At 42.5% G+C, this 12,237-nt stretch overlaps 1 protein-coding gene across 2 annotated transcripts in view; it reads right to left on the reverse strand.

The window, feature by feature from the left end:
* PTDSS1 (phosphatidylserine synthase 1) overlaps window positions 1-12,123 on the reverse strand; it is a 65,222-nt gene extending 53,099 nt beyond the window's left edge. The window contains exons 1-2 of one of the 2 annotated variants that reach the window (XM_045454151.1): window positions 11,811-12,123; window positions 460-551 (exon numbers count right to left, since the gene is read on the reverse strand). In XM_045454151.1, the coding sequence (XP_045310107.1) occupies window positions 460-551; window positions 11,811-11,989 (271 nt within the window). In that variant the 5' untranslated portion in view covers window positions 11,990-12,123. The remainder of the gene's footprint in view (window positions 1-459; window positions 552-11,810) is intronic. The other variant, XM_045454152.1, reaches the window with a different exon arrangement.
* Window positions 12,124-12,237: the final 114 nt, after the last annotated feature.

Below are 12,237 nucleotides of genomic sequence, written 5' to 3' on the forward strand. Positions count from 1 at the left end.
ATAAAAAGATCATCTGGAACAACACGTTATTTAAGTAATACTCATCACAGCACTGACCCTGTCATTAGCAAAAAGGGCTAAATAATAATTGTGTATTTTTATGACTCAGCTGATACAGCAAAAATAGCAACAAGAACAACAGCGGACACTTATTAAGAGCTTACGATTGGTCAGTCACTACTCAGAGAATATAACATGTATTAGTTTATTTAACCCTTTCAACAGTACCTACCTGTTATTTCCAATGTACAAAAGAGAAACTCAAGCACGGTGAAAATGCTAGGGGACTTCCCCAGGACCACTTCTAGCAACTGGCAGAAGGGGCGGTTTGCCTCCAGGGCCTGTGCCCTAACCACCACAGATTAAGTTTTTACTCTACTTTCTAGTTTCACCTTTTAGGTGGCATGCATCTCAAAAACACCAAAAGGATACCAGGCACAGGAGAAATACGTCACTTACCATTGGGAAAAGCTAACACACTGATGATAAGAAAGAAGAAAACAACAGAAAGGATACCCCTCCAGATGTTGTCTTCTGGGACAGAGTCATCCCTGAAAGCAGAAAAGAAAACACTGAGTATTCATTTTCAGATCTAAACAGACGACATGATTGGGATTGTTAACTTCATTTTGCTGAGCAAAGTCATTACAAATACTACTTATCATTCACTATCAATTCCTAAAATAATACCATCTTATAATAAAGTCCAGTTCTTACAAAAAATGCCATTGGCAACCTTGCACACCAACATACATTCTCTTCAGACAAACATTTGAGAATCACTGTTCTTTTTTTTTTTTTTTTATGCCCAGGATGTCAAAAGGTAAATGCTTTTTGATTTCAAGAATCACTAAAGATGACCTTTATGATATAGACTGTGCAAAGAAATCTTTTAGAAGTCAGAAAGAAAGCATAATATTATAAAGAAGAAGAACATAATGCAATGAGATTATGTATCAATTCTTAAAAACAGGCAGTTGACTACCTAAGGGATGAACAAAAAGGGCGAAAATGTTGGGCAATAAGAAAACACCAGAAAATAATACTTACTAAAAGAAAAATCATTAAAAACAGAATATAAGACTTAAAGTCAGACCAGAAGCAAAAGAACTATGAAGAAAGGGAATGAGTTTCTTCCCTCTGCGCTTGGTCATTTCTAATCTATTGCTGTGTTTATCTCCTCCATAACCCTAGTAACTGAAATGATTCCACTTGTTGGTTGATATGTTGTCTGTCTTCAATATAGAAAGTAAACTCGTGAAAGCAGGGGATTATTCTCTCATTGTATCCTCAAAGGCTGGCACATGGTAAACCTTTAATAGATATTTGTGGACTGATTATTTATTAGGAAGAAAACTATTGTATAAAACCAAGTAAAATTCCCTTTGGGAAATCTGATGGCAGAAAAAAATTAAGGTTCTCACTGTTTGCATTTAAAAAAAAAAAAAAAGGAGGGGCGCCTGGGTGGCTCAGTCGGTTAAGCGTCCGACTTCGGCTCAGGTCATGATCTCACGGTCTGTGAGTTCGAGCCCCGCGTCAGGCTCTGTGCTGACAGCTCAGAGCCTGGAGCCTGTTTCAGGTTCTGTGTCTCCCTCTCCCTCTGCCCCTCCCCTGTTCACGCGCTGTCTCTCTCTGTCTCAAAAATAAATAAATGTTAAAAAAAAAATTAAAAAAAAAAAAAAAGGAGAGTCTAGTAACATATTTGGGGTTCAAGAGAAACCAACAAAAGAGGGGAAACAAAAGTATAAGACAGCAAGATTTTGTGAATTGTTGATCATTATTAAGAAGCTTGAGAGAGGAAAGTCCAGGGTTTCAGTTTAAAAGGATGCAGGATGAGTAGACAGAAAATAAGAAAACAGAACAGAAGGAGATACTTAGACATAATAAGACTACAAGCAATAAATTTAAAACTGATTTTTGAAGGCTGAGTTTATCAGTGGAAGGACTGCAGTGAAAGAGCTTTCAAAAGACAAAGATTAAACATTACTGAAAAAAGAAGATAAAAACTTTATAAGAAAATCAAGTTAACATACAAAAAAAAATCTAGAGCATCGGGATACATGAGAGGTATAGAATAAAACAATAATGAATTACTATGAACTTCTGTTCAGGCACCCAATTAAGTGATTTCCAGATTCATGAGAGGACTGAACATACGGCTCTGAGGCAAGAGATCATACAGATTCCATTTTTTAAACCATCATCTGGCCAAACAGCACTCATGTTAATGTTGAACAAACAATGCTTAACTGTTAACTTCACAGATCTGCTTATAAAACCAAACTACAACAATCAGACAGATTTTCTCTTGCAGCAAGGCGCAATCTTATTTTAAAGTACACCCTAACAATTTAACATCTGCCCATAAGTTATGAGTACGGCCTTAAAAAATGCTAGCCCAATTATTACTAGGGTATTTGCAATGCCTTTTGGCCTAGGCAGGGAAGCCCCATATCCAATTTCCAGGAACACCAGCTTGTACTGAAGAATGAATACATACAGGGATTGGGGGGGGGGGGGGGCACAATGTTTTCATTCAGACCAACATCACACTACTGATATTGGCAACAATAATGACCATAATAACAGCTCCTGTTTATCAAGTATTTACTGTGTGCCAGGCACTGAACAGGCAGTTTCTAAACATTATTGCTAATTGTCACCCCCCCCCTCTGCAAAATGGAGTACTATCAACCATGTTTTACAAATGACGTAACAAAGGCTCAGAAAGGTTATGTAATTTTAATTTGCCCAAGGCTACACAGATAAGAAGATACAGAGTTTGCATTTGAAACCAGGTCTTTTAGACTCTGAAGACAATGCCAAATTGCCTCCTAAAAAAATTATCTGTCATCCTAAATCAATCTGATTCATGTTAGATGTACCGGGATGGTAGAAGAGAGTTTGACAGGACATAACGTTTGTAAGTTCCAGATAAAATAAAAGCAAGGCTGAAATAAATAACTGTTGCTTGGGAAAAGGTGAATTGTAACTCATACTTTATACCAAAATATACTCTGGACATTCATAGAATAAAAAAACTAAAAACAAACAAGAATGGAAAAAAGTTCTGGAAGAAACAATGGGCAAATTAAAAAACCAAAACCAAAACACAACCATCTCAGAGCAGGGAAGACCCTTCTAAAATATGACACAACCCAGAAATCATAAAGGAAAAAAACCGGTCAATCTGCACAACAAAGAATCAACAAAGGAAAAATGATAAACTTCGGACTTCTATCAAGGCAAAGAGTTAACTTCCCTAATACACAAAGCACTCCTCCCCAAATCAATTAACAGAAAGAACAACAAATGGACAAAGAAAAACAAATAGAAAAATGGGCAAAGGATATGAAGAGACAGTTCAGAGTGAGAAATCCAGTGGCTCTCAGGCAAGTGAAAAGATGCTGAGTCTCACTCATGGTTAAGAGGTGGACAAACTAAAACAACCTCCAGAGACGACCATTCTCTATTAACCTATGAACAAAGGTAAAAATTGACTGACTGAGCTGGAGAGGATAAACAGGAAGTCTCTCTCACATTGCCGGTAGTAGTGTAGATTGAAACCACTTTAAAGTAGGGCAATTTGGCAACATATTAACTTTATAAATGCATATACCCTGTGACTCAGCAACTCCATGAATGAGAATTTATCCCACAGCTATACCTTCATTTATGCAAAAATGACATATGTACAAGGTTGTTCACTGTGGCATTATTTGCATTAGCAAAAGAATGGAAACAAGCTAAAGAAGTGTCCACTGAAAGGGAACTGATAAAATCAATTATGGTCCCATCTCATAATGAAATACTGGGCAACCAAAAAAAGACTTAAGAAGCTTCTTGTAATTTAACTACTACAGAATAAGAGACATCATGAGATAAATAAAGCAAGTTGTAGAACAGTGAGTTTAGGAAGCAAATATTCTCTGTTCAAAAAAGGGGGCACACCTATGTGCATGTAACTTGTAACTTGTACAGATAGCTGCAGGTCTCAGAAATCTACCCAAGAAATGGCAACACTGTTTCCTCCAAGAAGAAAAAAGGAGGGAGGGAGACTTTTCTCCACATACTCTTTATGTTAATGGATTTTAGGCAACGTGTATCCATTATTCTTTACCAAAAAAAAGGTAATTAAAATTTTACCTAAACAAACGGCTACAGCAAACCAGAAAATCAGTCTCTATTTGAAATTACTTGCTAGTCAGAATGCTGGAAAATATACATCAACATGAAATTCATAAAAACTTAAGATCAGTAATAACTAAGGATATAAAACCAGGGTGCCCACCTGGCTCAGTAGGTTAAGAGTCTGACTTGGTTTCAGCTCAGGTCATGATCTCATGGTTGGGGAGTTCAAGCCCAGCATCAGGCTCTGCGCTGACAGTACAGAGCCTGCTTGGGATTCTCTTTCTCTGCTCCTCCCGCGCTCGCTCTCTCTCTCTCTCTCTCTCTCTCTCAGTCTCTCTCAAAGTAAATAAATAAACACTTATAAAATGAAACTGCAATTTTGTAAATTTTGAGCAGCTATATTAGAAAGGATCAAAGGGATGGCTTAGTTGTTTCAGGAGGAAAAAAAAAAGGCTGATTAAATCTGAAAAAAAGTAGCAGTGGGGTCTGAAAGTTGGCAGCCTTATATCTAATGAGGGGGAAAAAAGCATAGCAAAGATAGACAGCAGGGTTGTTAGATAAGCTGAAAATGTACAGTACAGGAAGATCAGACTTCTGTGACCAATGATTGGAGCGTAAGCAGGTGATCTTTAGAAGGAATGTGAGCCCCATCTGAGCTCAGCCTCACAAGCAGCTTCTGGAGAGTGGAGAGGGTGTTCCCACCACACCTAGAACAGCCCCTTACAAGAGGTGGGTGCACAGAAAGAGCTGAATGCATGAATGAAGGCATTGCCCAGCACCCCCAACCCCTGCCCCGTCAACTCTCCCTGCCCTGACAACCTTGACCACAGCCCTGCCTTCTTCCCAAGGTCTACTGCAGCCATCAACGACAAATGTCTCAATCTCTGGTGCTCTGAACTTTCCAAAGAACTTCCTCAGCTGGCATTTTCTTTTAACTGCTTCACAGTTTTGTGGGGAAGTATTATCTTTACTCGAAGGATGAAGAAGATAAAGCTCTTTCTTTATCTTGCCCACAGTCACACACAAATAGGAGGCAGAGTGGAAGTAGGAGCCAGGGCTTCTGGAATGCTGGCTCTAGGTCAAGATTGCTACATTTACCAAAATGATACAAACAGACAAGCTGGGGAGGGGGGACAAAGTCCTTTTCTCTCTGCCAAATTTACGAGGTGCTCCAGAAGTGTGTGTGGGGGGGGGGGTAGCCCCAACCACATACAGTAAAACTACTGAATGGGCAGATTATAATAAAATTGTAATTTAAGCGCCAGTGGGCACAGGTCCCATCTCATTCCTCTGAGGTACCTCCCATGCTCAGCACAATGCTTTAGCACACGGCAGGCATTCTCAACATGGTGGGTGCCAGAATGAAAGAGACGCTATGGCTGAGTGAGCCCAGCGACTCAAGTCACGAAGGAGTGAAGCACAGCCTGAGGCCATAGAGTCCACTAACAGTGACTTTACTGTCCCAGTGCTGAAGGGCCAAATATTCAAACACCTCAACTCCTTCTGCAGAATGCTGTTTCTACCCAGAGAGGAGAGAATGTCCTAAAAGCAGGAAAGGTTTAAGACAAGCCCTGAACTTAAAAAAAGTTTGCACTCAGAAAAGTTTTGGACTCAGATTGTGTCAGTTTAATGTCTGACCATAGGCAGTGGGCGAGGAAGACTTCAGGAAAGCGAAACAAACTCCACATACTCGCAGACCATCTAGACAAGGCTTCCTCCCCAGGGCCGGGCAGACAGAAACCCTTTACCACGACTCCTAAGGCTGCTAAGTGGGTTGTCCTCCCTCCCCACATCTTCTCCTTCCCTTCCCTCTAATAGGAGTCCTTGAAATTGAGACACACAGGTAGAGTCATGTTTATAAGGTTGGTCACTGTTAAGGATCCTCTCTCCCAATGGAGAACTTAACCCTCAGTTACATGGTGGATCAAGGTTAACTAGCTTTGGTATTACCTTTAAAGACTATATTCATTTCATTTTACAGTAAGTTACAGTCCTTGTCAAGAATTATAACTTAGGGGGCGCCTGGGTGGCGCAGTCGGTTAAGCGTCCGACTTCAGCCAGGTCACGATCTCGCGGTCCGTGAGTTCGAGCCCCGCGTCGGGCTCTGGGCTGATGGCTCAGAGCCTGGAGCCTGTTTCCGATTCTGTGTCTCCCTCTCTCTCTGCCCCTCCCCCGTTCATGCTCTGTCTCTCTCTGTCCCAAAAATAAATAAAAACGTTGAAAAAAAAAAATTTAAAAAAAAAAAAAAAAGAATTATAACTTAGATAACTAAAGGAGAAGAGTGATTTTTAAGATCTTATTGGATAAATGACTTCTTGCATTTTTATTCATTTAGCATTTTCCGGGTGTGTATCTTGGGGTGATTAAGATATTTGGGCTCAAGAAACTGATGCAGTAACAACTATTACAACACCAATAAGAGATACACAATAATAACAGGTATTTGGAAGTATATAAACATGTCTTTCCTGTGCTTCCTGAAACAATCAAGAAAGGTGCTCAGGAAGGAGCTCAGGACGCCATGGACTTGTGGGCAGACAGGAGGTGCCAGGAGGCGCTCTCCCCTGGGAAAGAGCTGCCAGCCTGGCACTGGCTGTGGGGCCGGTGAGCCATCTGGGCCTGCCGTGTGCCCTGTGTGCAGGTGTTGTAGGGGAGGCAAGGCTGGAGAGGCAGGGATACTTCATGATGGAAGGCCTGAGTCCAGCCAGCATTTCCTACAGGTGAGGGGGACGTAGTGACAGACAGTAAGCAGGGGACAGATCGGGTCTCCCCTTTGTCTTAGAAGGTCATGAAGGCAGCAGTGTGGAGGCTGAGTGGGAGGGAGATGGAGTAAAGGTCTGGGAGCATACTATCCCGAAGGATAAGAGGATTGCCGAGCCACAGCCTGGGCCTGGGAGGGAACACAGCTCTGAAAGGCGTGAAGGCCCTATGAGACCTGGTGAAGATAAACTAGGTGTACTCCAGGTGAGCGGAGACCTGGACTACTGAATTGTTGAACTGAATTAAACAGGATGCCAGGGCCAAAGGCTCAGGAAGCAGTCCTGGCTGACTGGACAATGTCTGGTTTCTGAATTCAGAGGTTAGGAGGCTGAAAACCTGCTAACTTCACTAGAGAAATCTGAGGCTACAGGGATTATATCACAAGACTAACTGTACTATACTTGGTAACAGAATTACAGCTCAAATGCTAAACACCACGTAGCAATCCCTAGGCATGGAATCTCTCTGAGGTAAGGCAGCATCAAAACCAAATGAACATCTGAAGTCACCCAGGAACCTATTTCCTACAGAAGACCCCAAAGAAATATAGGATACATTTTCCCCTCCAAGGACCTTGTAATCTTATTGGGGACCTAAAACACTAGACATAAATATAAGAAAGGATATAGAAGATGCTTACTTAAATCCATCACAAAATAAAATCCAAATAGGAAGTGGAAAAGAGAAATATTAAGATCACTGTTAAGTGAACCTCTTCAGAGGGCACCACCCAACAGTCGTTGGTGACCCCAGGGTTGGTTGAACCCCAGCACACAGCCCTGTGGGCCATCACTTCATAGACCTGGTGTCAGGGAACAAGGACATCCATGCCTTCCGTTAATGGGAGAGAAAGAACATGATGTACATAAAGGAAACAGAACTAAGACAACTGAGTCAGCAGTATCAGGAGATGTTTTCTAATGGGATTTATATGGTCTAAAAGGGAAAGAACAGGGAAGGCTGGCAGATATCCATGAGGGAAGCTGACAAAGAAGGCAGAACTATAGTTCTTCCAAATCCACCGAAGGGAAATAAGGTAAAAACCATTATTAACAAGCAAATAAGAATAAATAAATTAAACATCTGTCCACTTCCCTGCCCTCACCTGCGTCCTCAGCCTCCTGTCAAGGAGAAAGCTAGCACAGACGGACAACGAAGCGCTTAGGTACAGCAAGCTGTAGGAGGGCAATCTCCTCTGCATAAGGGACAACCGGCATGGTTGTCGGACGAGCGCTCCTGGACAGGTGGATGCCACTGTTTCATTGCCAAGTGCCTTTTAAGGAGGGGGTGGGCTGCTATGAACGTGTTAGTAGACTTGGGTGTTTTCAAATCTAACGTTTGAGTTTTTGAACCTAAAGCCATTCACTATTTCCAAGTTCGCCAATCTCTGAAAGCAGAGCAAATATGAGGCACCTTAGCAATTATACTCTGAGCTCAAGGCAAAGGTTCTCCTGACCCCATTGTGGCTGAACAAACTTCCAAAATACGTGCCAAAGCATTTATCTTATAAAAATACTTATCCTAAAATGTGGCAAAATGAGGTTAGGGAGAATGATTCAATGGTACCCGACTTCATTTTTAATGACAGTGAAAGAGACAGGAGATTTAAACGCTATGATTTAAGAGTGAGTTGACCTAGTTGCTATTTAACAAAAGAACTACTTGACAAATCCAACCCTGTCTCCGACTTCTGTGCGTGGTATCTAATTCTTCACGACCCTAAATTCTTGCTGTGTCTCTACAGCATGTGACGTGACCCAGTACCGTTTCTCGCCGACTGCTGCTATGGCACCCTGAAAGTATTCTAGATCACTAGTCTTTGAAAAACAAACGTTAAGGCATATTTTGAAAGTTTTACTGAAAGAATTGCAGTGAACAGTCATCCAACTAAAATCCTGTTGTAAAATAAGTACAAGGTACTGGAGACAATCATTACAAAAGAGCACAGAATGAATAATTTTCATTTAAGTCATTACTTTCAATCTTTATGGAGAAAGAGCGATCACTGTAAGGTCCCACTTTAAAGGATCACAAATCATACAAAAAATGAATGAGAGATAATAAGTACCAACTACATTAATGGTGCTTATGATTTTATATAAGGTGAAACTGGTTATTAATGAGTTCTTCAATATACGACTTCTCTTTATGAAATTATTCTAAGAAATAAAATGATGAGGATTTTTGGAAAAGACCATAGCCTGAGGTTTAGATTATGACTTTTCCATTACTTTTGACAAGCTGTCGAAATTCATATTCTCTGCTGCAATTTATCGACTGCTTTGGCAGAATATGCTGTAAAGGGGAAGTTACAGAAGACTGCGACTTTCTGTATTAGAAAAAAGGAAGAGAGATCTATTCTTAGGGGGCCTAGAGTAACATTAAAGATAAAAGGTGGAAACAAACTGCTCATTCTTGCTTCTCATTTAGAATAAAATACCGTAACTACTTTTCTTATTTCCAAAGAAACTCCCGCACTAATTACATCATTCTAATCTACACAGGAGATGAGTTAAACCAAAGCTAATACTAAACAGGTATGTATGTTATCCAAGCAAAGCAACGTCCACTATTCCAATGCCTTCATCCCTTTTGTCAATAACAGAGCATACTTCATCCTCATTCAATGAGAAATATAATCTAGAAGGCATTAGCATACAATGAAATGATGTAATAGCAATAGATAATGTTTACTAAGCACTTACTATTTGTCATGAACTGAGCTAAACACAGATTACCTAAAAAAATGAATTAAACCCTCATGCTAGACAATCCTATGGAGTACTATTAGATATCTTCATTTTACATATAAATAAGTAAACTATGGCTTAGCAAAACTAAGTGGCCACATTACTATTAAGTGGTAAATCAGATGACATGACGAATGAAGTATTTGAAGAGAACCATAATTAGGGACAAGAATGAGTATTCTCCAAGGCTAGAAATAAGTTCTTGGTTGGATACTATGGAAATATGGTCTTAACACACTGCATAGCATCAGCAGAAGACTTTACAATAATAGTAACTGTATCCCTCAATCATTAAGAGTAATTATTGTTACGTATTCCTTATTGCTTTAGGTAGATTTATGCAAATAGATGAACACAAAATAGGAATGAAGAGTCAACTGGATTCTGGAGGTAAGAAACAAGTGTGATGTGGAAGAATATTATTAGTTTTATGAAAATGTGAAAAATTTCAGTGATTCTTAATGGAGGCACCACTGGCACTTAACATGTGTGCATGTGTGTTTATCTTGTATGTGTACATGCACACACATGCATTTATATAGGGGACAATTCATTCTTTACTGTACAGTGCTGTCCCATGCGTCATAACACATCTAGCATCCTTAATCCCCACCCACAAAACACCAGAAGTTCCAATGCTTGTGACCACTCAATATACCTCTGCACATTGTCTGCTGACTTGGACTGAGAACCATTGATTGTCAGACAAAAATACTAAGAGAAGTAATTGACATTAATTGCGCATCGTGTAGGAGATACTCTTAAGTGTATTCACACATATTCACTTAATACTCATAAACCTGTATGAGGTAAGTACATATTTTATCCCCATTTTACAAATGTGAATCAGAGAAAGGTTAAGTAACTCAACTAAGGACACACAGACACTTCTGAAGCCAACAATCTGGCTCCAAAACTACACTTCCCTGGGTTGATCTTTTAAAACATAGCAGCGTGATAGGCATACCTTTCCTTTCTTTAAAGAGGTTCATTCAGAAAATACAAGTCCTTGTAAGTAGGACCCACGGTGCGCATGTCATTATGAACAAGGGATAGAATGGTTCCCTTGCTTGGGGGTGAGGGGCCATATGTTCAGTTGAGGGACAGTTATATGATGTAGGTATCAAGAGTTGGGCTGGGTAGTTCCCATGCACAAGTATATATTAGAAGAGCTTTGACCGTATGGGTGTGTGTGTGTGTGTGTTTAGGGAAAAAGGAGAGTTGTGCTATATTGAGGTTTATGTGTTTTACGTATCACTTCCACAGTATTTACTATGCACCAGACACTGCTACAATTGCTTGACGATATCTCATTTCAGCATATGTGTTAGATGATGAACCAGGCAGAGTGTGCACTGTGTGATACGCAGTGGGCTGGTGTTTGTATAGCAATGTGCACAAGAGGTGACAGGTACTGGCTGCACTGGAAGGGGAAAGGTCAGCTTTGATAAGTGTCTACATCATTCGTGTTGTGGTATATAGATAGTCCTGTTTCAGGCTGGGGGAAGGGTTATGCTAGATGGTCTGTGTGCCACACTTACAGGAGGTGCTGCATGGGAAAGGCTGTGTAGTGCAACTCACATGTGCATTTTATGCATGGCCCGTAGTGCTGAAAACTGGAGGCGATCCAAGGGAAGGGATCCAGGTTGTGCCCTGGGCCCGTGTATGGTACGTGGAGACGCTGTGGACCGGTGTGCTTTCAGCCATGTAGCGGTATGTGCTGAAAGTGGTGCATAGGAGATGATTCATGCGGTCTGCTGGGTAGGGACGGGGGCTGGAGAGGAAGGGGCCGTGTCGTGATGTGTGCGGGGAGGATGCTCGGTGCGATAGGAGAGATGGGGATCGCTCTAGGTGACTCGCGAGTACGCCTGATATGGCCCAAAGCGCTGTACAGGAGGAGGTGGTATAGGGTGGGGGGTGAGGGTGGGGGTTGAAGGGTAGGGCCAACGCCAGTCCAGAGGAGCTGTAGGGCAGAACTAGCTGCGTGTGCAGTGAGACACCGGGCCGGTGGAGGAACTGACGGGTGGAGGGTCTGCGAGGGTGTACGTGGAACAGCCAGCCGGATTCCTCACGCAGAGCTACACTGGCCCATGCTCCTCACCACCGCCTCCCGCCGGCCCCTTCCCTTCGCCCAAGGGCGCTCCCTCCGCGCGGTTCGGCCCGCCTCACCGGGTGAAGGCGAAGTACATGAGGCTGACGATGGTGAAGCTGAGCAGGGTGATGGTGTGAGGCCGGTAGAAGAAGTCGATGGTGATGTCCTCCACTTGCTGCTCGTTGATCATCCGGAAATGCATCTTGTAGTTCACATCATCTTTGCTCAGGGTCCGGCTCCCCACGCAGGACGCCATGGCCCGCCTCCCCGTCCTGCGGCGGCGGCGGCGGCCCCGGCCCGTGAAGGCTGGGACCCGGGAGGTGACGAGCCGCAGGAAGCGGGCAGCCGGACGGCGGGGCCGAGTCTGGCGCGGAGCACAAACTGGGAGCAGAGGGAAGGACAGGCGCGGGAGGGCGGGGTCGAGGCGCCGCCAACGCGGACTCGGGCGGGGGGCGGCGCCGGCCGTGCCCGCGCTGGCGTTCCAGCAGAAGCATCTCTACGGAC

The sequence above is a fragment of the Leopardus geoffroyi genome, chromosome C3, assembly GCF_018350155.1.
Source record: "Leopardus geoffroyi isolate Oge1 chromosome C3, O.geoffroyi_Oge1_pat1.0, whole genome shotgun sequence".
NCBI lineage: Eukaryota > Metazoa > Chordata > Mammalia > Carnivora > Felidae > Leopardus > Leopardus geoffroyi.